Genomic DNA, 25,401 nt, shown 5'->3' on the forward strand with positions numbered 1-25,401 from the left:
AATGCACAACATGAGGAAAGATAAGGAGAAAAAAATAACTCCCTCCAGACTGAGCTCCAACAGGGAGATCAGTTTGAGAACAGAAAAAAACACCTCTGCACATAGCACATGAAAAAACTCCTAATACACCAAAGAAACACATGACAAGCAACAGGGATGGGTAAAGGGTGAGAGACAGCCAGTGTAGACAGTGCATCCGGGCCTGCAGCATTTTGTCATAGTTACATCACATTTTTTTTATTTCTCCCCGATATCCGATCCAGTAATTTAGGTCAGGATCGGGCTGATACTGATACTAATCTTCTGGTTCCAGAAAAGAGTTGTCCATCTTCATCAAAAATATTTACAAATGAATTTAACCAAATATATGAGTTGTTAGTATTAACAATAAATTTCTGACCATTTAGTCTGAATTTTGAGACATATTGTCCGAGGTTTTGCCTCTGAGCCTTGTCATAGCCGGAAGGTTAGGAGTCAGCAGAAATGAACGAGTAAATCTCTTCCCATTTCTTCTCAATATGTAAATAGACATTTTCTTTTGAGCTTCAATATGTGCAGCAAACAATGCACATAACCTATTAAATAACCACATTACCTAAATAGACTTAACATACCATACAGATATTAATGAATTAGAATTTAATAGTCTTATCACTCAGCAAGAATGCACTGCAAACTTGCTAACTTTGTCGGTAACATCAAATTTGTCCAAAAACTTGACAGCAGACTTAACCAAAGCTGCAAATTCGACAGTTTTGTGCAAAAAGCAGATAAGGATTTCACTTTAAAATGAACAAACACTCAAAATGGCTTAGAAAATCAACTATCCACGTCAATAAAGTGCTAATACTTACCTATTTTCCAAATATGAAAACGGAGTAGCGTTAAATCACAGCTGGTGTTCTGACAAATCATCCTACTTTGGCAAACCGTCCTACCAGTAGGATAATTTTACGCTGGCTTTTGACAAACTGAAACAGTGACTCTTTGTTTATCTATCTGCAGGATTATGCAAAAACTACTAGGCCAGATTTCATGAAAATTAATGGAGAAGTGGAGAAAAAGAGGCAAAATAAGATCCTAAAATATTGCATTTAAAGTTGCAGAATAAGCTCTTTAAGTGTTCCTTCTGTTTATTTTTTTTGTATTGCTTTTTATCCCCACTTTTGTTGTTTGCCTTGTGTAAAGCATTTTGTAACAATGTCTTGAAAAACTGCTATACATAAGGTATTATTCATAGGTCTTTATAGCAAGTGTGTAGGGCAAATGTTCCAAAACTGAATCCTATAAATTCCATTCCATCATTCAATAAAAAAGCACTCTACACATTCAGTTCAGCACCAAAGGACATGAAGAAAAGGTTAGCATTGGGTAATTACTTATAAATAAAATCTGGAAGGAATTGCATTCAGAAGATGAACCTGGTATCAAAATGATGATACAGAGGAGACATTTCATATGCCCTAACTTGCTTGGGCACCTTACTGATAAAACCCCATGAAAGTTTATCTAAAAAAACAGCGTAACTGGTTGAGCCACCACTGGCAACAAGAACTGCTACAAGGTGTTTTTGATAATTGTCAATGAGCCTTTCACATTGCTGTGGAGGAATTTTAGCCCTCACTTCTTTGTAGAATTAATTTAATTCCACTTTGAAGGGTTTGCAAGCTTAAAAAGCCTGTTTAAGGTCATCAAATCATGTTCGGCTACATAACCCAGGTGCGCTTGAGCTTTAGGCCACAAAGTGATAGCCAGACTTTGTCCTTCAGGATTTTCTGGTAGGGAGCACATTTAATGGTTCCATCAATTACAGCGAGTTGTCCAGGTCCTGAAGCAGCAATGGAGCACCAGATGATCACACCACCACCATGTTTGACTGTTGGTGTGATGTTCTTTTTTATGAAAAGCTGTGTTCGTTTTATTCCCGATGTAATGATGTGACTCAAACGTTCCAAAAAGTTGAACATTTGTTGCAGTGGTTTTCTCATTGGAACTCTCTCATGGATGCTGTTTTTGGCCATTGTTGTTGAGCAAGTCTTAAGATGTTATTCTGGGTTCTTTTATGACCTCCTTGATGAGTCGTCGATGCGCTCTTGGAGTAGCTTTGGTAGGGCAGCTGTTCGTGGGAAGGTTCGCCACAATTCCAAATGCTGTCCAAGTGTGGATAATGACCTATCGTGGCTTTGTAACAGTTTCCAGGCTGATGTCATTGACTTCTCAGCTGTTCCCGCATGTCTTTAGATTGTGGCATGATGTGTTGCTTTGTGGGTTCGTTTAACCTACTCCACTTTATCAGACATCATCTGTCTAAGTGATTTTTGGTTTCAACAGTTCTAGCTATAATCAGTTTTCCAAAAAAATATGATTGATCACAATTAATTAATGATTTAACAAGAGATGCAGTTCGTGTTTCACACGTTGCCAGGCAGGTTTAGTTAGCTTTCATCTTTAAAAAACATGAAATCGTCATTTAAATATTTCCATTTTTTATTTGCTCAGGTTATCTTTGTCTTATATTAAAATAAGTTCCATGATGAAACACGAAACATGTAATTGTGACAAAAACTGAGAAATCAGGAAGGGGTACAGCTGTTTTTTGCAGGACCGTGTGTGATAAGCCATTGTATTTATGAAATATTAAGATAACTCAAAAGACTTTCTTAATAGGAAGGTAGAATTAATTACATTTTTTAAACAAAAAAAAAAAAATCAACTAATTTTGAGGGATTTGATTGGAGCCACTATGGAGGCAGCCTTTAGTGATCCATCTAGACGCTAAAAAGCTATAATATTTTGTATCTTCACTATTTGAAGAGCCATTAGTTGAACCCAAACATAACTCCAAATGAATGAAACCTCTAACTCGGCAGCATCATTTCATCAGGTAAAAAGTGAGACTGTGTCAGTATTAGCTAAAAGGCTCGTCTGAATCAACATGAGCTCAATAATCATTTTAAGGTTTTTCATCTTTGCATATTTTATGTAACAGGAATTAACTTAGCGTGTTGACCTAAAAGGACAGACAAGCCTACTTTGCGTTAAGCAAACAAACCATCGACCTGTAGTTAATTAAAAGGCATGTTAGTTAATATGGGACTGATAACAGGTCACCTCTTTTTGTGGTGTAAACTGGCATTCTTTGTGTATTTCGCCAATGACTCTGAATAGGACAAAAAGTTTTCTCCCTATTTTTAACTTTGTATTCATCTTGATGTCATTGTTAGTATAAAAGTCACAGAGGGGCTACAAACAAAGTTTAGTAAGATGGCTTTTAGCTGACCTGCTACACAGCGCTGTAGTTTTACATCATCCAAACATGGTGATGGAAGCATTCCATATTTCCACTAGGTCAACACACAAATCAGCATGCTGACATACATTCACAGCAACGTTTCATTTAGGTCAGGACTGACAGGCCGTGCTCTAAAAACTAAGCTGTGTGTTGCAAAAAGAGCTGTTAGTTTTCTTGCTGCTTAAAATAACAAGAAGACTAAAAGCTAGTCATAGTATTCGTTTTAATGCTTTTTCATTGCAGTGATGCAAAGTGTTGAATTTCAAACACAAATGCAGAGTAAAAATAACGTATTAAAGCACCAATCCCAGTTTTATTTGAATGAGTTAAACAGCTTTCTACAATGTTGTTTAAAAAGAATCTAGTTGCAGTATCATGCTGATTCAATAAAAAAATAATTCTTATCCGTCTTAGGCGGGTGTGGATTTAGCCAGTCTGGTTAAATATTTCAGTCTTATCATAACTTCAATATCTGTGTTGGAAACGTACTCTAAAACAAGGCTTTTTTATTTTTTCTTCTCTCCAGATTGTAATGCAGCTGGTGCGTCTGCTCCCTGATGGCCACAGGATGAAGCGGGAGGTGGACATGGCCCTGGACACTGTCAGTGAGACCATGACTCCCATGCACTACCATCTGAGAGAGATCATCATCTGCACTTACAGACAGGTACGCCACATTACTCTGTCCTAAAGACACGGGGCATCCATTTTTAGTGAAATAGATCTGAAACATTTTTCTTTCTCTTAGGAGACTGAAACAAATCGGCAAAAATGTCGATTTGTGTGCTGTATTGATTGTCGGTGTAGTTTTGCACGTGGTCCATAGATGGCAGCACAAACTAGTTTTTATAGCTTCACCTTAAACCCGCAGAGATGAATGAGAAGGATCCACTGTGCAACTCGGTGAACTTCCTTTCAGGTCTTAATGGAATAGAGTGGGACCAGAAAAGGCAGGAAATGACAATATTATGAGCTCTTTATCTCTTGATGAAGAGTAATGGTCCACTTGGTGTAAGGTTGCATATCCTGTGGCTCTAATCTGCTTTCATTGCTACTTGCATTGAATGCCTTTCAAGAAAAAAAGACCCTTTAAAAACAAGAAATAAGGAGAAAAAAAAAACAATATGAAAGGTGTTCCATGCAAAATATAAAGAAGACAGAAGCAGTTTGTAAAAGGGGTTTCAGGGTCTGTCCTCATGCTGTGCTTTAGCTATTTGTAATGCAGTCAAATCATGGTGCCTTTGTGCACTGTCAGCTGTTCCCTTCATGCTGGTTGCACTCAGTGCTGTCTCCACATTTTCAATGGGCCTCGTTGTCCGATTAAATCTGTCTTTCACGTGTATTCTCTGCCTGCTTGTCACTCTGTGGTGTCAGGCTCCACGGAAAAAAAAAAAAGATTCCCTTCAGCTCACTTTATAATCGTTTGGATCAATGTAACTGTATATTTGGATTGAACTTAGTAAAAGTGCTCAATGTAATTTAATTTGCAGTTTAAATTTGTGAGGTAATAAAACTTGAGAATAAAAAAAAAACAGGAATAAAAACAATGCGTTCGGCATGTTTGTTAGCTTTCACGTATAAACACAGTTGGTTTGAAAACTCTACATCATAACTGTAGCTGCTGATCATGTGGGCACACTGCTAAAAAGATCTCCCTCGGGGCAAGAAACTGCAGTCATATTTCAAACAAGGTCCTGTGTTAGCCAAACGTATTCAGAAGAAAAAACAACTGAACAAATGGCTGCAGGATTTATAGCCCTGCATTGAATACTAATACATCCTGCAGAGTAGTGGGCAACGGGGTTTTTTGGAGCAGGTAAGGGTTTATTGAAATGAACCAAAGAGAAAAGACTTCAAAACTAACTAAGTGATAGTCAGAGCTACATAAAAGAGTAAAGAGTAAATGGTATTTGCATTTCATGCACACCACATACAATAATAGCCTTTTATGTTTTGTTATGCTTTGATTAGTGTACTGGTTTTAACTTTTCTGCAGGTAGTATCATACGGTATCATTGTCACAGGAGTAAATGATGGCCAGTCTGAAAAAAGAACCAGAATGTTGTTAATCAGATTTATCCTGTAGAGCTGCCACAGTGGACCTCAGATTGGCACTGTGTTCCTGTTCCAGCGTTTTTCCTTCTGCCTGAACCAGCAGGCCAGGTGATAAACAGTGCCAGATGTGGCTAAAACTGGCAGGCAGCAGCAGACTAAAGAGGGGGGAGAGAAGGGGGGGAGCCCCCATTCCCAAAACACACGCACACATACACTCTCTCTATCCTCACCTCCCCCTCTCTTAAAGCACCCTCCTCTCCTTTTGACAGTGGTTGGAAAATATGTCTTTGATAGAGAAAAACTATATTTACACTGGGACACAAACCATTCACCAGCTCACAGAGGGGCCTGGGAAGAGGGGTAAGGAAGGTGGGTGGAGGCTTTGGGGGGAGCAAAGGCTAAGGGGATGTCTCTTCTCAAAGGGCCTGCAAAACTGCTTCTGCTGACCAGACTTGACCCCAGGTTGCAGATGGATTCTGCAACATCAGGGTCAGCGCACTCCAGAAGTTTCCCCCTCACTTCCTCTGTCTTCTTCTTCTCTTCTTACTTATCTCGTCTCGTCTCCTGCAGCCGCTGTGGCCTTGATTTTTGTTGTCCAGCTTAGTTTTTATTAGAAAATTACCTCTGGCAATTTGTGTACACTGGAGTACACTTCAGTCTTATTTGGATTTAGTGGGGCTTTTTTTTAACAATTTGTTTATCACTAAAGAATTATTAATTTATATAGTCAAGATATAATTTCTGTCCACCCTCTGGCTCTGTTTGTTTGTTTGCCTATTGTGGGCTGCATCGTGGTTATGCGCCTTATCTCCGAACCCCATTTCTGCCAACGGTTATATGTCTCAAGTTCATCAGTTAGCTCTTCAATTCCATGCTTTACCTTTCAGACCCAAGACTGCAGGTTGCATAACTTTGTCTGATTTATAGGTCCAAGCAGCTTAAAAGAGTGACTTCACAGAAAATGTTATCACCGAGGATCACTAAACTCCATCCACTCCATCGAGATGGTATTAAAGGGAAAGAGGAGTGAGTGGCAGAATTGGAGATTGTCCAAAAACCCAACCCCTAATCCATATTGATTTTTTTTCCCACACAGGTGGTGAGAAAACAGAGATGCACAGAACTAGACTGAATGAGTGGCAAATCAGGCTCCTTTTGTGTGTTCAAAGAAAGGCCCTCACGGTTTGGACGGGGCAATGGAAAAATATTTCTAGGGAGAGGAGATTGCTGTGAGGATTTTTTTTTGAGGTAAGGTAGTGAATGTCTTTAGGAAAGAAGAAGGGGGAGTAACTGGCTAAATACTCCAAATTCACAGAGGTTGAAGGGACCACCGCAGGCACTGACAGGAGGATTAATTTTTACTAAGAGCACAGGATTAGTAAGAAAGAAAGTGAAATAACTAGTGAGCTGAGGAATCCTGCTGTAAGGTTAAAGCAAAGATTCTTTGCTTTGGAGTTAATATTGTGCAAGTTTGAACTTCAACGTCACCTATCTCTTATACTCTTTTGGCTCAAGGGTACCACTTGACAAAAGTGGGGAGCCCACCAGAGTGAGATGCTTAAAGAACTGAGAAGAAGCTTCTATTTAGATCCAGCGCGAGGTGGGAGGTCCGGAGGTTGTTTTTATTAATAACTTCCAGCCTGATTAATGACATATATTATTCAGCAGCGACTGTCCACAAAATTACAGATGTGGTGACCTTATTGTGCAGACACTTATTACACAGAGTTGAGATATAGCTGTGTAAATGTGTGGAGATACACACTGAGGGAAATAACGCATGTTTGGGGAGTTTCTGAAGTTGTTTGATGAGTTATGTGCGATTGCTGTCCTTCACTTGCTATTTAGAAGCTGATTTATTTTTAAAGGATTTCCCATGGTTGTAAATAACTGCGCATTACAATCCCTTATATGTTTAAAGTGTTTATTAAAGTCTAGCTAGCAGCTAGGCCTGCATTCATCACTGATTTTAATATAACCTCATATGTTACAGCCACTAGGGATTTATGCTTGTCGTTTATAAACTGAAGAGAGTAGACTGATTTTCACGTATCCTTGCGAGTGGCAGCAAAGAGTTGGCTCAGTGATGACTTTAATGATCTTCTTGTACGTGTCTCACTCCCTTTCAGCAGACTACACTCCCTTTGAATGATGATTCTGAGGTATTTATAGCCATACATACTATGGTGGGTAGAGTATATGCAGGTTTTTGTTCGCACCATGTGCCGTGCCAGGTGACTTCACTGATTAGTATAGAGGAAAAAGTAATGAGTACAATCACCTGCTGCAGTGCGTCATCGAGGGGAAAAAAAGCAAACAGATAAGTATTTCCAGTGAAGGATTCAGCCACCTGAATTATATTCTCAGACTTTTTATAGCTCTTATATTGTTCTTATATAACTTTTGCGGCTTACTTGGATTTGTTCAAAGTTTAATTACATCTTTACTTTGTACTATACTGCCCTGCTGTGTTTTGTAGACCTCTTATTTGAATCCAAAGCCAGCAGGTTTTCCGGCATACTTGATTGTAAATGTTATTTGCAACTGGATAAGACTCTGTAATCACAGTTTCTGAACTGTGCACTTTCAGTTTTTTGCCATTTTGATAAGTTAGTCATAAAGCCTTCATATTCTTTCAACTGCCAGCATCTGACTATAGAGTCTGTCTAATGTCCTTTTAAAGCCACGAGAGCACATGGGAGCTAATTATAAAGAGGATGTACAGTGAGTTAGGATTATTTGTTCTACCTCTACTCATGCACCACCTTTATCTGAACCAAAACTTGTGCTGCTGATAGTGACGGTGTTTCTGAGGCAGACTTACTTTTTCTTACTCATGAGAAGCATGAACTTGGAATAGTTTCCCAGATTCTCCCAACAGTGTCCAGAGTTCATGTGGGAAAACAGCTCATATGACCTCCCATTAGATCAGCCCACCTACCTGAAATGCAGTTCGCAAGGATTATTGAATTGCATTAGGCTGATATCAATTGTCTTGATAAATATCAAGTATTCAGCGCAATGAAAGCGCACTGTAATATGACCATAACGTTGAAACAAAGAGCTTCTTAAAAGAAAAACATTTGTGAAAGGGTTTGTTGCCAGTCTTTGCATACACTTAAAGACACACAACCATTTACACTCACACCTGTAGCCAATTCAGAGTTACCAATTAACCTAACCCCACTAACTGCATGTGTTTGGACTGTGGGAGGAAGCCAGAGTACCTAGAGTTTTCTGGCCTGATGGTGGAATTAAACTCAGGACCTTCTTGCTATGAGATAAAATTGCTAACCGCCACACCACTATGCTGCCTTATATTAGATAACATTCCCTAAATTAACTACCACATTGGATATTACATCTATTAGGAGTAAACTGGCAGTATGTAAGATGATGCACAACATTATAGTGACTTTTTTTGTTTTTCCCACCTGTTGTTTGCATTTTGAAATTCAATATTGTATCATTATTTTGTTCTCCGATCCCTGAGCAAAATATATATCTCTTTGTATCGCCAGATGTTTTATATTTTTTCTCGTCAGCCACCTGTTTGCTTCAACTGCCATTTCACGCTGGCCAGGTAGTGTTAAGCTGTGTCGTGGGAACTGTGTGAGATGTGAAAGCAGGCAGCTCACCGTGGTATTTACATGAACCAGCACAGCTTCTGTTTTTTTGCCGGCTAACAAAAACATACGGCCGAGGGAAAGCTGCAAACAGCTGCTGGGATCGCCATAAGGGAGTTATTTCATTTTGTTACTAACTTACTGTAGCATTAAAAACTGATAAGCTAATTAGTTTCGTTGGCATACCTTATAAACACATCTTGCTATCACAGCCCAGCTTTTAACATAGTCTTTCTCTTACAAATAAAAAACTGCTCAAGCAATAAATTGCCTTGTTGCTCAGTTAAATGCCTTCTACAGTTTTACTGCGACAGGGTTGTTTAATCGCATAAGATCAATATTCCATGGGGGCTAGCCTGTTGTTGTAAATGTAAGATAGATACGGCTCTGTACTCAACATTCATACTTTAGTTTGCTAACTTTACTGTATAATAAAGGTGGTGTTAGCGTTATTTATTTTTCCTTTCTTATCTTGCAACCTCGACCAAACACTGCATCTTATCTTGTGTCTGCTCATTTCACTTGCTCTAATAGAGATTATGCTCTGCCTGAATTTACATGCTGATCAGTAACGATTATTACTGTTCAGCATGCTTTCACCCTGAATAACTGAACTACCCTCGTCTGCCCTTTGCCCCGACTGTCCCTCCAGTCTCCCTCTTAATCAGGGACAGTGCATCAGACCTGGGCACCGCACAGATGGGTTACATCCCCTCACACACTAAACCTGTCGATGCCTCAGGCCAAAAGACCAGGAATAACTGCCTCCGAAGCCATGCAAGCGTGCTTAAGCATGCTCCCAGTAGCTGTGGTCATGGTCTGTGTGAGTTCCAGCTCAGTCCCAAATCATTTCATCAGGAAAAAGTCCACCTTTCTGGCATTTGCGCCATCTAGCTACTGGCACTGAACAAACTGGGAACGCAATTTCACTGCTGAAGTGACTTAAATGCCAACCATGTGGATTATGCAAGAAGTCGTTACTGGGTCGAGTTGCTCCGGGAATCAAACTTTGAGAATGCCCCACTGGGGAAGCCATGTTTCATACGTGAAGACAGTTGTGCAGCAAATGAATGCAATGTCAACAATTGCATACCTTCTCCCACAGAGCCGTCACAATCTTCATAGTAAAAAGCATTTTATACATGCTGGCAATTGAACTCAGATGCATTTCCTAAGGTATGGACATAAAATACGTTTAAGGCATATAATTTAAAAAGGTTTGTTTAGTATGCTGGCCAGCTACACGTGGCTGCTCTGATCTCATAATGGCTCTTTGTTCCTGTAGCAGTCGTACATAAAAGTAAGTTTAAGTAGTGCTGCTGCAGACATCCTGTGGTTGCAGTGTAATAGTCAGATTTGCTTAAAAAGGTTCCAAAGTGAGTGAATTACCTGTGTGCCAGCCATAATAATAGCCAATAAAAGTTACTCCTGTGCTTCCTTTTTTGACTTCTTTACAATAGCATACAATGGTTCATAGTTAATTGTATTCTAGCATTGTAGTGTCCAATGAAAGTGAACAATCAGCATGAGTTGTAAACGATGCGTATCATTCAAATGTTAATTCCTGCTCCTGATTTTTTCAGCATTCAGCGATAGGATATTAACCCCACTGGTGAACTATAAACATTACACCGCAGTAGTAAAATTTGCTTCTAATAAGGTTGTAACCTTGCACGAAGAACAAAAAAAGAAGCCCGACAAATACAGATTATGAGTCTTTGCAACAGTTATGTACTCATATTGGGCTTTGCAGTATTGCCAGCTTTTAGGGTTGTCAGAGAAAGTCTTAATAAAAGCAGGAGTTATACTGGATCATCATTTCAAGAGGAAGAGAAAAATATAAATAGACAGAACAAGCAACTAATAGCTACGCGGCATACATTTCATTTCCTTTAAAAAAGGTTGTGATGGCAATATCATAATATTTACTTGGTTGTCCTATTAAGGAGCTTAGTGTAAGTGCAGTCCTCATGAATTCTTTTCCATCAACGTTGAGGAATAGTGAGAAGAAAAAGACATGGGAGGTCACTATTTGGACTGCAACCTGTCAGTCGCGTCTCTCAGACATGTTGAGGGGAAAATATGTGGTTGTTCCTTGTTTAACTGAAATAAATATGACCTTCCTGAAAAACAGGACACTGTCACAGATTATGGCTTCTGATCTGTGTCCTTCTGTGCATCTTAAGGGTGCTCAGGCCCAAAGAAAGTGGCTGTTTTCACATTTTAAATAGTAATATGAGGTTTTAATCCCTCTGCAGTGTGGTTAGCAAACAACGTGGTCTTTAAAGCAGCTTTGTGGCTCCCTAACAAGGAGAAAAAAAAAACCCCTCAAACATCAATTACATCAAAATGCTTTCTGTTGCTGACTAACATCAATGTAGAAGGTCATTAGTAACTAAAAGTACAAATTTGATTAAAAGAACTCCAATTAGTTTGAAAATATTGAATGTCTGTTTAGCTAGCTCAACAACATAGCATCTTAATGCCTCACTATTGGGTTTGCGTGCATAAGATATTGGGTAGCTCAGTAAATGATCAGTGTGGGAGTCACCACTTGTGTTGCCAGGCATGTGCACGTACAGAATGTACCATAATGGGTGTGGTTATTGTGGGCAGATATTCCAGTCTCTGAGTAGGCCCTGCTGATGAGCCCTGTCTCCTCCTGTGGCTTCTATAATCTCTGCTCCCCAGACGAATCATGTATTTCTGCTTGCTCTATTGTCAAAAAGATTGACCTTGCTTAATCAAAAGTCTGTTTATTTTGCATTCTTTTCTTTAGTTCTCCATCATATTAATTCTGTTTTAAGGTGTAATTTGGGGTTAAATTCCTTTTGATTGTTAACTATAACTGTTATAGGTTCAGTGTAAATGTCAAGTAAAATAAAATCTGTATTGTGATACAATTAAAAATCCTCATGGATTGTTAAAGGCTAAATGGAAAGACTGAATACCGATATATATGTACTGTACAATATGTGGCTTGAAACTGCTTTTAACTTCTGAGTGACTGGGAAAAAAGGAGGATTAGAATCTGTAGAAACCATTAACATAAAGGCACCTTCGTCTCCTCCTCTCTCTGGCTGCGGCATGGGTTCTTTTCTGTTTTAAAAAGGAGTTTTTCATATTATGTTGATCCAGTCCTGAGACTGGAGGCCGAATGATGTATAGCTTTGATTGTTTTGCCATGGCCAAACTGGCAGAGGCTTTCTGGATGGATGCTCAGGTGTTCATAAAAAAGTGCAAGTTAAAAAAAGGTTCTGAGGCTCAAGCAGCCTAAAGGAATATAAAAGAAATGCATTCATATACTTCTCTCATTTTTACATCTACTGGAGGATGAATAAGCGTGGTTTTGAAAAAAATATACCCACTGACCACTTTGTTAAGTACACCTTTTCAGCTGATTGCTAATGCTGAATTTTTAATCAGCCAATCACAAGGCAGTAAATCAAAGCATTTAGGTATGTACACATAGTTATGACAACCTTTTGAAGTTCAAATGCTACATTAGAATTAAGGTAATTTAGTTGATTTTGAACGTGAGATGTTTTTTTATGCTAGATAGACTTGCCTGATCTGCTGGGATTTTCCCTCAGAAACCATCTCTAAGGTTTACAGACAATAATCCGAAAATATGAGAAAACATCCAGTGACCAGCCAATAATGTCGTGCTGATACTTGAGGTCAGAGGAGAGTGGCCACACTGCTTTGAGTTAATAATAAGGTAACAATAGCTCAAATAAGCAATGTATAACAACCCAGGTCTGCAGAAAAGCATCCCTAAATGCACAAGGTTATATGAAAGATATCATAAAAACTAAACCAACCAATAGGCTTAGAGCAGATCAAAGAGTTAAGTAGTTACAATGTTACAACTCAGATATCTTATAGGACATATTAATTGTTATTCTAATTAGATCAAGGTCTAACATACCAACCTGCCTTACTCATTGTAGCCTTGTGAGCATTATAACTAACATATTAGATGTAAAAACATGCTTTGTGCTCATGTTTGACTATGAACCAACCTCTAGTGAATTCTAGATGGTGGCATCTGAGAAAAGGCAAGAGCAATAGATCTTACTGGGGATGACTTTCTAATGCAGTCTCTTTTGTGTGTATGTGTGCTTATCTACACAGACACACACGCCACATTTGTTTGTGTGTATAAACAAAGAGCCTAGTTTAGTGCAGCCCTGATTGTTAGAGGACATGGTTTGGATACCCACAACATTGTGTAAATCCTGGAAAGCTGGAGCTTTGTTGCGTGTCCTCATATTGTTTCCTATGTATTTCCTGGCTCTACTTCTACTATAAAAAAAGAACATAAGACTTCTTTGTCTTAATTTCTGTTAGCATACATTTTCAGTAAGCTGTGCCAACAACTTTCAAGTTATCTTTTAAAACATTCACCTGGATGGAAAGCAGTTTTGTTAAATTGCTGTCCGCCTCTGGTTTAAAATCAGCATGTGCAGCCTGCTTGACTTTGAGATGTCTGTGCATTGAGTTGAGAAGCCGTGTGTAGGCTGCCTGTCCACTTGGACAAGTTGGAGTTTGGCTTAGGATTTGAGTGGGAGGTTTTTCTTGTAGAATCTGATGAATGGCTGTTTGTGCAAACTTGTGTGGTGAGGGCCAATATGGATTGGCCTTTTTACCCCTGCAACCCCATCAGCTGGTAATTGGCACCATATGTCAGACAGGCAGACCATAATATGCACTTCTCAGCTTGGTCCTTACCCATATGAGTCAAGAGACAGGTCAACCTTCAGCACTGGACTCCCAAACTAGATAAGTCATGCTTTATTAAAAGTTAAAAAATACCAGTGTACATATTTTGTTTTGCTTGTTTTCTGCTGAAAATGGTCAAAACCCACAAATTTAAATGTTTCACTCGTCACAAACCAGCCTTACCATCACGACTTGTAAGCAGCTGTAACCTAGAAACAAAACCCCTAAAATATATTAGGTGTTTTTATTACTGTTTGTATGATATTGAACAACTTCAATGTGTGAAGTCATTTGCCTTTAACATGCTCCGCTGGTAGAATGGCCGCTAGTAAGACTAGATTAGTTGGTCACGCTTCAAGAACTATGGATGAAGAAGCATCCTAGCTACAGTCCCACAGAGGCCGATGGCTCAGTCGTCTTGGTGTGTTCAGGCCAGTAAATGGACGTTTGAAGACAACTATCAGGACGACATATCCAATAATTGCTTTTCTAATCCTCTAGTAAAAGGGAAAAATCATTTTCAAACTGCTTGATGTTTTTGTCAGGGTTAAGAGACTGTATGGCACGCTGGCCTGTGATGTGTCAGTACTGTCAGTGAGTTTTTGCCTGAGAGATTCATGGCAAGAGATGGACAGAAATTCTATCACCCTGAAAAACCCTGGCGGGCAAAATGTTAGTGGTTTGATAAATGAATAACACTAGCTACACAGTAATTGACTTGCCTGTCAGCCTGCGTTTGTGTGTAGGTGTGACTGGAGGTGCACATTATCACTGTGATTTTAGTCTTTAAGCAAGCACAGATCCAATCATTGCTGCCTCGTGTTGTGTTTAGATTTTCAGATTGACAATTTGACCCTTCGTCGGGAACGTGGGATTGCTCAACATCTGGAACACTTTTATACCAAACCTTATGAGGCACAGTATTTCTATTTACACAACACATAGGCACAGGTCTGGCAGCATATTTCACATGTTGGTGGTGTAACTACAGCTGCAGGCTATGACGCTTATACAGGGATTATCGTGAACCTTTGTCTGAGCCTCGTCTGATGTGTTAGAATTGAAAACAGAGACAGAAAAAACGTGTCTGCTGTTGTATTAAATCACTCACAATCACATATCAGTGCACGTTTCACTTCAGACAATGCAAAAAGAAATTGCTGCATAGAGCTGAAGCTGCCTACAGCACGCACCATCTTTCTAAAGCATAAAGCTAATAAGAGAGACAAAGAATAAAACGCTGAAATCACAAATGCTGTAAAACACAGGGATTCCTTTTATGAACTGCTTAATGCTCCTTTAAAATTCAACACATTGTTAAATTGATTGATGTGCCACTTAAAGAAGAAATGTAAGACATCTGACTCAAAAATGTTAAGCAGGTGTGGTTACAGTGCATTTGCATCCACTTCAAATGTTTAATTAAGAAGCAGAGTGTGCGTCAGATTACCTGAGAAGTTTGGAGTTGTTTTGCTGAGACTTTGTGCGTGCACAGTGGTGGAGTGGCCTCATAGTGAGAAGGTTCTTTTATGGCGTATGCTCGCTTCTTGAGCCCAGGTTTCTTCCCACAGTTCAAAGACACACTGGTTAGGTAAATTGGTGATTCTGAATTGCTTGTAGGAGTGGATGTGAGAGTGTGAGGTTGTCTGTCTCGCAGTAGTAGCCCTTGTTAACCCTGTGATAGACTGCTGACCCATCCAGGGTGAATGACTTACTGAATAGTGGTTTGCAGTAGATGTTTTGATAAATATTGTGGCTATGTTTGAGTCATTTTTTTAATATACTGTGCCCACATCTTGCCACGTACAGCATCTCCATCCTGAATAGTGTATTCCCATCTGCTTCTCTTTTGGATTTTAATTACAGGTCTTATTATTTTTTCTTGTGGTGTTGGTAATTATTATTTGACATTTTTTGTCCTCTGGTATAGATTTTAAGTTTTGGGTGCTATTACAATTATTAAAAGTGTTGAGGAAATTTCCTATTATATTACACTTTTCTTTGATATACTTAAACTTTCTGCAGAGTAACACAAAACTGCAGCCCTCATTTCTTTATATTTTGCTAGAGTAATAGGAGCCGGGTGCAGTGATTTACTGAAATATGTGCAAACACACATGGAAATAAAGCATATAAGACAAAAACAGAATTTGTATAATTTGAATAACCTTGAAAGTCAAAATTACAACTAAAGAAATGGAAAGAAAAGTGTTTTTCTGACAGGCTCTACTAACAGCCTGACGATAACATTTAAAATTGGTTGTTTGGCGTGTTGTCTGTTATCACAACACTGGTTCATCCGTTGAGTTCGGTGCCCTTTTTATGCTTGAATGACTCATAGATCAGTGTTATGTGGTTCATAGTGTTATGCGTTTTTTGTTGTTGTTTTTTTTCAGGTATGTTTTGGTGACAGTGGATTTGGGTATGCATATAGTGTGTTTCACATGCTGTACATGCATCTAACATGACATAACCCAATAAATTCTTATTATCTGGGATACTAGTGCTGAGAAGACCTAGATAAGGCACTTCCAGTCAGGCAGTTAACTGTGTGTCTCCCTTGTGAGTGTTTGTGCAGTAATAACATTTTTTAAACGCTTTCCCACTTTCACATTGTCCTCGCTCAGAAGTCAGCCAACCAGCATTCCTGGACTCTCTCAACAATGGTATGTGTTTGGCCAGTCTCCCTTCTCATTCAGGGCTGAGGATCACTCAGGACATTCATTATTGCACCTCAGCAGCTGGTTGAATTATAGCTTTAACCTCTGATAGTCCAAATGGGCTGACCAGTCACCCCCTTTGTTCTTAAAAACCAGAGATTTTGATGTAATTCTCAGTTACACCCCTTTTTTCTAATGCCATCAACTCAGGAGAAATCTTTCTACTTAACGTGCAATAGCTGGAGAATTTTAAGAAACCTGACTACCTTCTTCTCAACAAAGCGAGCAAGAAGTAGTTCTTAGATTAAAAAAAGAAAAATGCTGAGCAAAGAGTAAAGAATTGTCCCAGTAGCTAAAAATGTTATATACGCAAATCTAAAACCTTCAAGACTGACTTGTTTCCACAAAAAAGCTCTCTTTCTTTACCACAACCTTTCCAACATTGTCTTCTGATGGAATTTCTGATTGTGCTCAAGAGGCCGTTGAACCGCACACATGGCACTGCTGATGCAGACAGACAGATGGCAGCCAGCAAATTAGAGCTCAGGAGATTGTTGAGGTGTGAATTATGTAATCCTTGCAAACTGAGCTTGTGTGTGTAAGTGTGTGTGTTTGCATGTGTGAGTGAGGGAGAGAGACACAGAGAGAGAGAGTCAGTTGCAGTGGTAGGTGCCAGGCTTTGGCATTGTAGTTTTTCAGGCTAAGAAAGGAAATGCTGAAAGCCCCATGGGGGTGCAGGGTGCACAGGGTAATCAGGTTCACATGCGTTCACCTGCCCTCTGGCTGTAGTCAGTGTTAACTTAGGAATATTGAAAAAAACTAGGTGTGCATATTCTTCGTCTTTCTTCCCCTTCCTTTGGGGGAGTTGATAAACAGACAGCACATCCATTGTTTGCCTAAGTCTGGTTTCTCCACCACTCTGCTGCAGATGCTTGGAAAACCGGGATCCAACCACAGCTGTTTGGGAATGGACAGGAAACCCCTTTCACCCCCCTTTCTGTCTGCTGCGTCATTTAGCTCTGGAATGATTGCATTATGGTGTGCACATTTCAAATTACCCAAAGTTTTAGCCCACCTACTCATATTCTCTGTACAGCTCCCTAAATGCCTTTGTTGCACACCGGGAACAGATAACCTTTTAATTCAGCTTCATTCATCAAAAACAAAGACCACTGCGAAAAAGCATCATTAAACCATACTGCACTTCTCCAAGCACTTACTTTCTCTTAACCCCCACTGACATGGTATTCAATCCAGTATGTGCCTGGATGGCAGACCTTGTCACTTTGTTTTCTGGCAGTGCTAAAGGCTTCTAAGTAATCAGAAGGAAGAAGCCAAAAAGGGAAAGCACCTTAACACTGTCTCGGCACTCTGATGAAAGCCTTTCAGCATTCACCCAGCCTATAATTGAAAAAACAACTCAAATAATAAACTTTGAAAGAGATTGCATGTAATAGCTCAAAATCTGCTACAGAGGTCTGCCTTTGTTTGGTGTCTTTGTTTTATGTCTATCTTTAACTCCAATATTTTGTATTTTAATTTGTTCAATAATTACTGCAGGGTTTTTAGAGGATTAGTCAGAAACATAATAAACCAATTTTTTTTTTTCAAAAGAAGAATTTAATTAATACATTCATTTTTATACATTTTATGTCCAACGTTTGCCTGGCTTTCCCTCCTCGAGACAGTGAATTGGATTTGTGAAAATACTGTTTTCTTGTCTCTTGAATAACAACAGGGGAGCATCATATACTTTAGATGATTGCTAAGTACTCTAGTGTACTCTATGAAAGTAATTATCACAAGAATAGCCATGTAACTATTGTAGTTATTTAAAAAGAGTGGAGGTGAAGAGTTGGATAAAACACAGGGGTAAACAGCTATTGTGAAAATTAGGTTGTACCTGTTGATAATTGCATGTTTTGAGCAGTTTCGCCTGATGACTTACCAACTGCCAACTGGTAATGGGTTTCTTCAGCAGATAAAAGGGAAGAAAAAATGGAAAAACATCATTGGGTATTGTATCTGTTGAGAAAGTATATCACACACAGCATGAAGCTGTCTAGGCACAAGTAATTTATGTGTCACCCAAATTGTTTAATTGCAAGGTATTTGAAGGCTATTTAAGATTGAATTTTTGGGTGTTTGGTCTGTTTCATTGTATATGATGTCACGAATGAGCAGGATAGATGCATTTCATCACAATTTAACTTCAAGAAGTTTATATTTTTTCTATATGCATATACGGTTTATATGAATTACAATACTGCATGTTAACACAAAATCAAATGAGTCAACTCACCTCAGTGTTTTTGGTGCTGCTTTTAGCCTTCTTAGCTTGAATCTGCTGCCATTAAAATCTTACTGACAAACAGACAAAGTGAATGACCCAAACCAGAAGTAAACAGAGAGTAGGTATTTTAATTTAACACAGTCCTGTGAAAAACTCAAAACACTATTACTGCTTCCATAGGAATTAAGACAGTAAGTAAGTAGCAGCCAGGTGCTTGCTAATCAAATGCACTTGAGGAAGCAGAACCCAGCACAGTACTTCTTCGGTTTGTATTGGAACAAACCACAAGATTTCTGCAAAAATGTCCTTTGAACGGATGAGACCAAAGTGGAGGTGTTTAGCTCAGCACCATGTTTGGTGAAAACCAAACACAGCATATCAGCACAATTAGCTCATACCAAACGTCAAGCGTAGTGATGGAGGGTTGATTTTGTGCTTGTTTTGTAGCCACAAGATTCGGGCAGCTTGTAGTCATTGAGTACTCTTCTGTATACCAAAATATTCTTGAGTCAACTGTGAGGCCATTTGTCCGATGGGAACTTGGATGTAACTGAGTCATACAACAGTACAGTGATCCCAAGCACAGCAGCAATTCTCTAGAAGAATGGCTGAAGAAAACAACCCCCTCCACAACTAATAGTGCAAACCCTAGTTAGTTAATCTGTACTGTGTCCTGACATTTGTATCCCACTGAAGTTTTTTATACTGCAGGAGAGGGTTAAATGTGCATCGTTCAACACGACTATTATAATTTTTGACAGCTGGTTCTTTGTTTACCAAGCAGATAGCTGAAATCCGCGAATGCTTGAGACCCCCTCTGAAAACGCTTATAAATGCCTATTCTAACAGTTCAAAACCAAATATATCTTAAACTATCATTCTAAACACTTAAATATAATTTCAAAGTCATCTTACAACATTACCCTTAAAAATATACATCTTACAGCTATGCACGAACACTCCTATAATGGTGGAAGCTAACCTGAAAACCTTTAGGAGTTGACTGTGGTCCTGCTTCTTCTTCTTTGGCAGAAAGCCTTAGAAATCTGCTTCCTGTACATCGCTGTTGAAAACTGCTGGTATAATTTTCATGGCTTCTTGAAGACGATGTAAAAATTGGCGAAGAGACAAATTTTCCGTGAATAATTTGGAGTTACGTTCCACAGAAAAAATTGAATAGGCAAATCCGCAAATACCTAACCATGAACAGGCGGGCCTTGGCCATATATGACGTATTATTTGTCAACACTTCACCAAAGCTGGACTTCTAGGACTAGAGTTACTTTAACTAAAGGCTTAAAATTTACTTAGTTAATTTTAGAAGTTAAAAATTACCCTTTGGAATACTGATATGAACCCCTTATCCATTATGATAATCTGCTTTTGCTTTGCCTTCATATTAATGTCAGCCTTAATCTGCACTCACTAACCTCTATTACATTTTGTGCACGTATTTTTCTCACAAATCCTTCATTTGAGATTTGATAATTGTGGGAGTGAGGAAACACCACTCTTCCCTGTGATCCGCAGGCTGCAACCTGACATTTAATTCCATTTGTGATTAAATTAGGGAAGCTGAACACTGTGATATGACAGCTTGCCACTTTTCGGAACAAATTATATGAAACCCACAAAGAATTTAAGATATTAAATGTCTGGCATTTAAAACCTTTGGACAGTTTTCTAGCAACATGTATCTGCTATTTTAGGCATGACACTAATTGAGACCTATTTTATTTTTAAAATGTAAAACTGCAAAAGTTCAAAATTGACTAAATTATTGTGTAGGGATGTTGTGCCCATTGCAACAAGATTAGAAAACTGTTGATAACTAATCTTCACAAATGTTATGCTGCTGTCGATGCAGTTTAGAGGATATACACTCTATCGGTGAAAGTGATAACTTGATGGAGTTTGTGACTAAACAACGGTGTGTCATGCAGAACTGAAGTTTGTGAGCAGGGATGATAATGAATCAGAAAAAGTTACGCAAGAAATCACTCTGCTGTTCTTATCATGTTTTCTGTCATTGTCTTCTGTAGTTCGGTAAAATTTTGTAAATATTTCCATTAAAGATGTTCCTTCAGTGATTTGAACACTGTGCCTCCATCAAGGCAGATTTGATGGCAAGAATGCTCAATATTATACAATGCAATCTAAAAATGGATGCTGTTTACAACAGTTTCTTCCACATTGGTAAAATGTCATGTCCTTTGCTCACTTACCCTAATATGCTTTTGTTTACTCTTTTTTTTTCTTTAGATCAAAAGTGGTAAGACAGAGAAGGAGTGTCAGCAGCTTCTCCTGAAAAGCCTGCAGTATCTGGAGCGCTACATTTACCTCATCCTCTTCAACACATACCTGCATCTAGAGAAGAAGGACTCATGGCAGCGCTCTTTCACACTTTGGATGGAACAGGTACAAGATTTCTGCCCTGCTTTTACTGTCTCCTCGTCTATACATAAGCATTTTATATACATGAGATTGGATTCGTTTTAGGTCCATCAATGGATTAAAAGGTTTGGTGAGTGAGATGCAAGGAAAAAAAGATTTGTTTGTTTCATGGTTTCCTTCATTCAACAATCAACTGCATTTAAAAACAGTCAGAATATCAGAAGCATTAGTTTGTGAATCTGCTAATGCTAATATCCCACTAAGGAAAACAGTGGTTAGAGCACGATTAATATTGTTCTAACAGAGAACCAGTGACCTTGCGATCTTGTCATTTTTGACATCATTGCTTTGAAGACAGGGACCACTTACAGTCAGTCAGTTGTTGTCTTCCCAGCAAATTTTGTGCGTCAAGATGGGGATAAAACCATAGCAGACTGATAGCAATCAGTCTGCTATCAGTCTGCGATCAGTTTGAGATTGAATGGGGTCAAGTTAGAAATTGCATGCAATCTATTTGTGATAATATAGGTGCAAACTGACTCAGATTGACTGCATTTTGTTGGCAATATGTCTGCGTTTATAAATAAATGGCAGTCATTTGGAAGACTTCTCCAATCTTTGTGAGCGTAATTGCAGTCGGACTGCAGTTTTTTGGAGAGAGGTTGGCTCCTACCAAGTGACTTGTGAAATCGCCTAATGATTGAAAGTGGTCACTCAGAGGCTATGGATGCTGCATGCGTACCCCTCTTGGCAACCAGCTTTCCCAGAAACTACCTGAAATCAATTACTGAATGCAAAAAAAAAAAGTCAATTTGATGACGAGGCAACCACTAATTTTTCCTAGTCACAAGGAGATTACCATTCTGTTCTTAGTCTAGTATAATTGAGCCATTACTGTATTAGTCTGGCAGTGCCTTCAAACATGCAGGTTTTCAAGTCTAATATGCACCTTAGCATTGTTGGTATATAACGCAGTAACATGCAAATGACATTTATCATTAGCCTAATATAGAAAAAGCAGGAAACAGGAAATCAGTAACAGATGTTTTTTTCTGCATGCTCCATTTTTGCACATTGTAAGCTTGTTACCACAGATTCATAATAGTTTTCCTCCAGGAATTTACAAGCTGGTTCTGATTCCTTTGAGGCCTGATTCTTGACACACTCAACCTCATATTGTCTCAGCTCTGTGCTTTTGTTGTCACATTAATCGTTTAGCCAGCTGTGCCTCTACAGTAAAAGTCGAGAATTTATGTGCATTCCAAGCAAACGAGTAGTCTGTAAGTGTTACACAAAACACACACACAGCAATTAAAATTTATTTTGCAATATGTTAAAATCACATAACAGGAAAAGCAAAAACGGACTAAGCAATTTTACTGTGATCAGCCCACGGGTGGAGGATTTTAAATATAAAGGAACATTGTGTTTAATTTATAATTTTCCTGCATTCGGTTTTAATTAAAGATGTTAGATGTCTTGTTTTTTGCCCGCCTTTTCACTAAGCTCTTCAAAAACCTGCAGCCTCCTTCCACGGAGCAGGCATCATTGTCAACGTCACAATATGTTGTGTCCTCAGGCTAAATCATGAAAGTTTAATGTCTAGAATCACCGTGTCAGAATGAAGTCGCTAAAACTTATGATCAAAAGCAATCAAACAAGCCTTGGTCATGTTTGGACATGATATGTTCGACATTGAGCTCAAAGGCTATTTCCCATTCTTCTTCATGAGGAGACAGTTTGGAGGTGGGCCCTGGAATGTTTAAAAATTGCTGAATGAAAATCTCTTCCTTCTTTGTCCTTCTTGGGGTGGATTAGACTCAAAGGAAAAACTGAGAATTCCAAAATAGACTGGAACAATCGTTGTGAAAACAATTGTCACATAAATATGCGCGGTCAATCGGGGCATATTCTTCCTGTTATGAATAGCAAATATATGTGGTGCATCAGGGTGACTCTAATGGCCCAGTTATGCCATGAGAAAATAGAGGCATACACACTAGGGATATGGAGATACTTCTGCAAAAATACCTTCCAAAGTACCTGTTGAGTTGGAAAAATAATAAAAAAAACAATCATTTTGTGCTATTACTTTAAATGTCTACCATACTGAGGAAAATGCACCCTTCAGTTTATTGTATGTCCCAAAGAGCATTTTTCAGATTACAAAAAAGGGAAAAAAATATGAAGGCTTTCAGTTATTTTTTTAATTAAACTTTACCTTGCAGTGAGATTTGAGGCATTTTGTTTACTATTTAACAGAGAGTCCTCTGGAAGGTTTTCTTTAAATTCATTCTGAAGGGGCATTCACACATGTAGCAGTGTAGTGTGTAGCTACTGCGGGTCCCAATCCTGGATTAATGGGGAGGGTTGCATCAGGAAAGACATCCCATCTAAATTCTCCAGGTGAAGGAGGACACACTGAAGGTTGGTGTCACAAAAGTGAGTGCTAGGGATAACATAACTTGATCTGCTGTGGCGACCCCAAATGGGACCAGCTGACAGAAGAAGATCTTTTTTTAAGGATTTTTCTGTGCAGAGTTTGGATGTTTCACCGTGGCTTGTGGTTCTCTTTGGGTACTAGGGCTTCCTCCGCAGTCTGAAGACTGTCAGATGTATGAATGCGATGTTATTTTTATTTTATTTTTTTTTTGCCTGTCCCGTTTGGCTCTTTTGCCATCAGAATTGTTGTCTAAAGGCAAAGAAAGATGCCCAACGGATTTATTTTACCAAATTGACCATCCCAGCCTTGCCGTAATGGTCCATTTGATTCACCTTTTATTGTTTATTTTATTTTCACTTACTGAATATGGGACAGACTTGACTGGGGGAAAGAAGGGGAGAAAGAAAGAGGGAAAGAGAAACAGCTGAGAAGAGGGACGGGGGAGAAGGGCAAAAACCAAAAACCAACAGAATGAGCAGAAAGAAAAAAAAAGAAGAAAAAAAAATGCATATATCAATCACCTGGGTCACCTGCTGAGAAAGAAAAAAGAAAACTAGCAGAAGAGAACAAGAGTAATAGAATAAACAACATCACAATGATATATGGGAATATGACAGTAAATACTAAATATTAAACATTATTGTGCAGCACATAAGATCAACAGAACACAGTGTGCTTTGAGGTAGGAGCCAAAAAGGGTGTAGTTTGTGGGTGTGATCACCCGTGTGTACACCTGTGAGCATGGACGCGCTTGTTTTTTTTAAAAGGTTCCTTCATGTAATGATCTGCTAGAGGGTGTGGGGGGGCCACAGCCCCGTCCTCCAGGGCATGAAGCAGGTATGGAGGAGATCAAAACTCCAGACATCCAGAGGCCCCCAGAACACAAGAGATCAAGGAAGACCAACAGAGGGGCAGCCGCGCCACTGTCTCAGTAAGAGCTGAGGAGAGTCCCAGATGAGGGCTCACTCAGCAGCCGCGGAGCAGAAGCCAGGGGGAGTTGCAGTGACGCGCCCGTGAGCTCCGCCGGCAGCCAGCCGTGCCTGAGTGACCGAGCCCCAGGCCGAGAGGCCGGGGGCACCCCACCTCCGAAGTGGCCCGAGCGAGCCCCAGGCTCCAGGCCCCGATAAGCGGCCGCCAAGGAGTGAGCCGGTGTGTACCCGGACGCCCATCCCCGGACACAAAGAACCACCAACGCACCAATGTCTGAGGGAGTCCGCCACTGGCAGGGGAAGTGGTGGTAGGGGGAGATAGGCCTCCATACCTTGGAGGGCCTAAGATGTCCCCAGAGAGGTGGCGCCTGACACCCAACCTGACATATAGACACAGACATACAGGCACACACATATACAAACATCCATTCCCACCCTCATGCTCTCATATGCACTTACTCCACACTCAACCAACGTGGAGACAGACATAAAGAGACGCTGTACACACGATCACACTCCCCAAGCGTACTCTAAGCCCCGGGTCTAGGTACCCTTGCCCCTGGAGGGGGGGAACTGCACCCAGACCCAGGTGGTGTTACCCTTTTCCCTGCGGTGGGGGGAGGCAGACCGCCCCGACTCCGCAGCAGCAGGGAGGCCCCACACTCCAGACCGCAGTCGGACGGCCAACTCCTCCTCCTAGCCCCCCCGCTCCAGCAGGTCGCAGAGAATGGGGGTGGGAGAAGACTCCAAACCTCCCTCCACCCGCTCATTGTAATGTTGATGCATGTGTGTTCTAAGGTGCATTTAAAACCCAGGAGGGCATGGAGCTACCTGCCAGAGAGCAGCAGGTAAGCGCATAGTCCCTCCTGCTGGCCCTCAATGTCTACGTGTATTTAACATTGAGAGGTGGGCAATGACGCCAGGGGTGGGGTGTACACCCTGATGGTACTTTGGATTCCGTGTATCGTGCCCACCCCCAAGATC

The 25,401-nt window shown here is 39.8% G+C and overlaps 1 protein-coding gene across 6 annotated transcripts in view; it reads left to right on the forward strand.

Annotated features, from left to right (window-relative positions):
* Positions 1 to 25,401, forward strand: part of pald1a (phosphatase domain containing paladin 1a) — a 57,916-nt gene that overhangs the window by 21,295 nt on the left and 11,220 nt on the right. For all 6 annotated transcript variants that reach the window (XM_082544325.1, XM_082544323.1, XM_082544324.1 and 3 more), the window contains exons 18-19: positions 3,819 to 3,959; positions 20,914 to 21,069. In XM_082544325.1, the coding sequence (XP_082400451.1) occupies positions 3,819 to 3,959; positions 20,914 to 21,069 (297 nt within the window). The remainder of the gene's footprint in view (positions 1 to 3,818; positions 3,960 to 20,913; positions 21,070 to 25,401) is intronic.

Source organism: Aulonocara stuartgranti, assembly GCF_965226115.1.
Source record: "Aulonocara stuartgranti genome assembly, chromosome: 8".
Taxonomy (NCBI): domain Eukaryota; kingdom Metazoa; phylum Chordata; class Actinopteri; order Cichliformes; family Cichlidae; genus Aulonocara; species Aulonocara stuartgranti.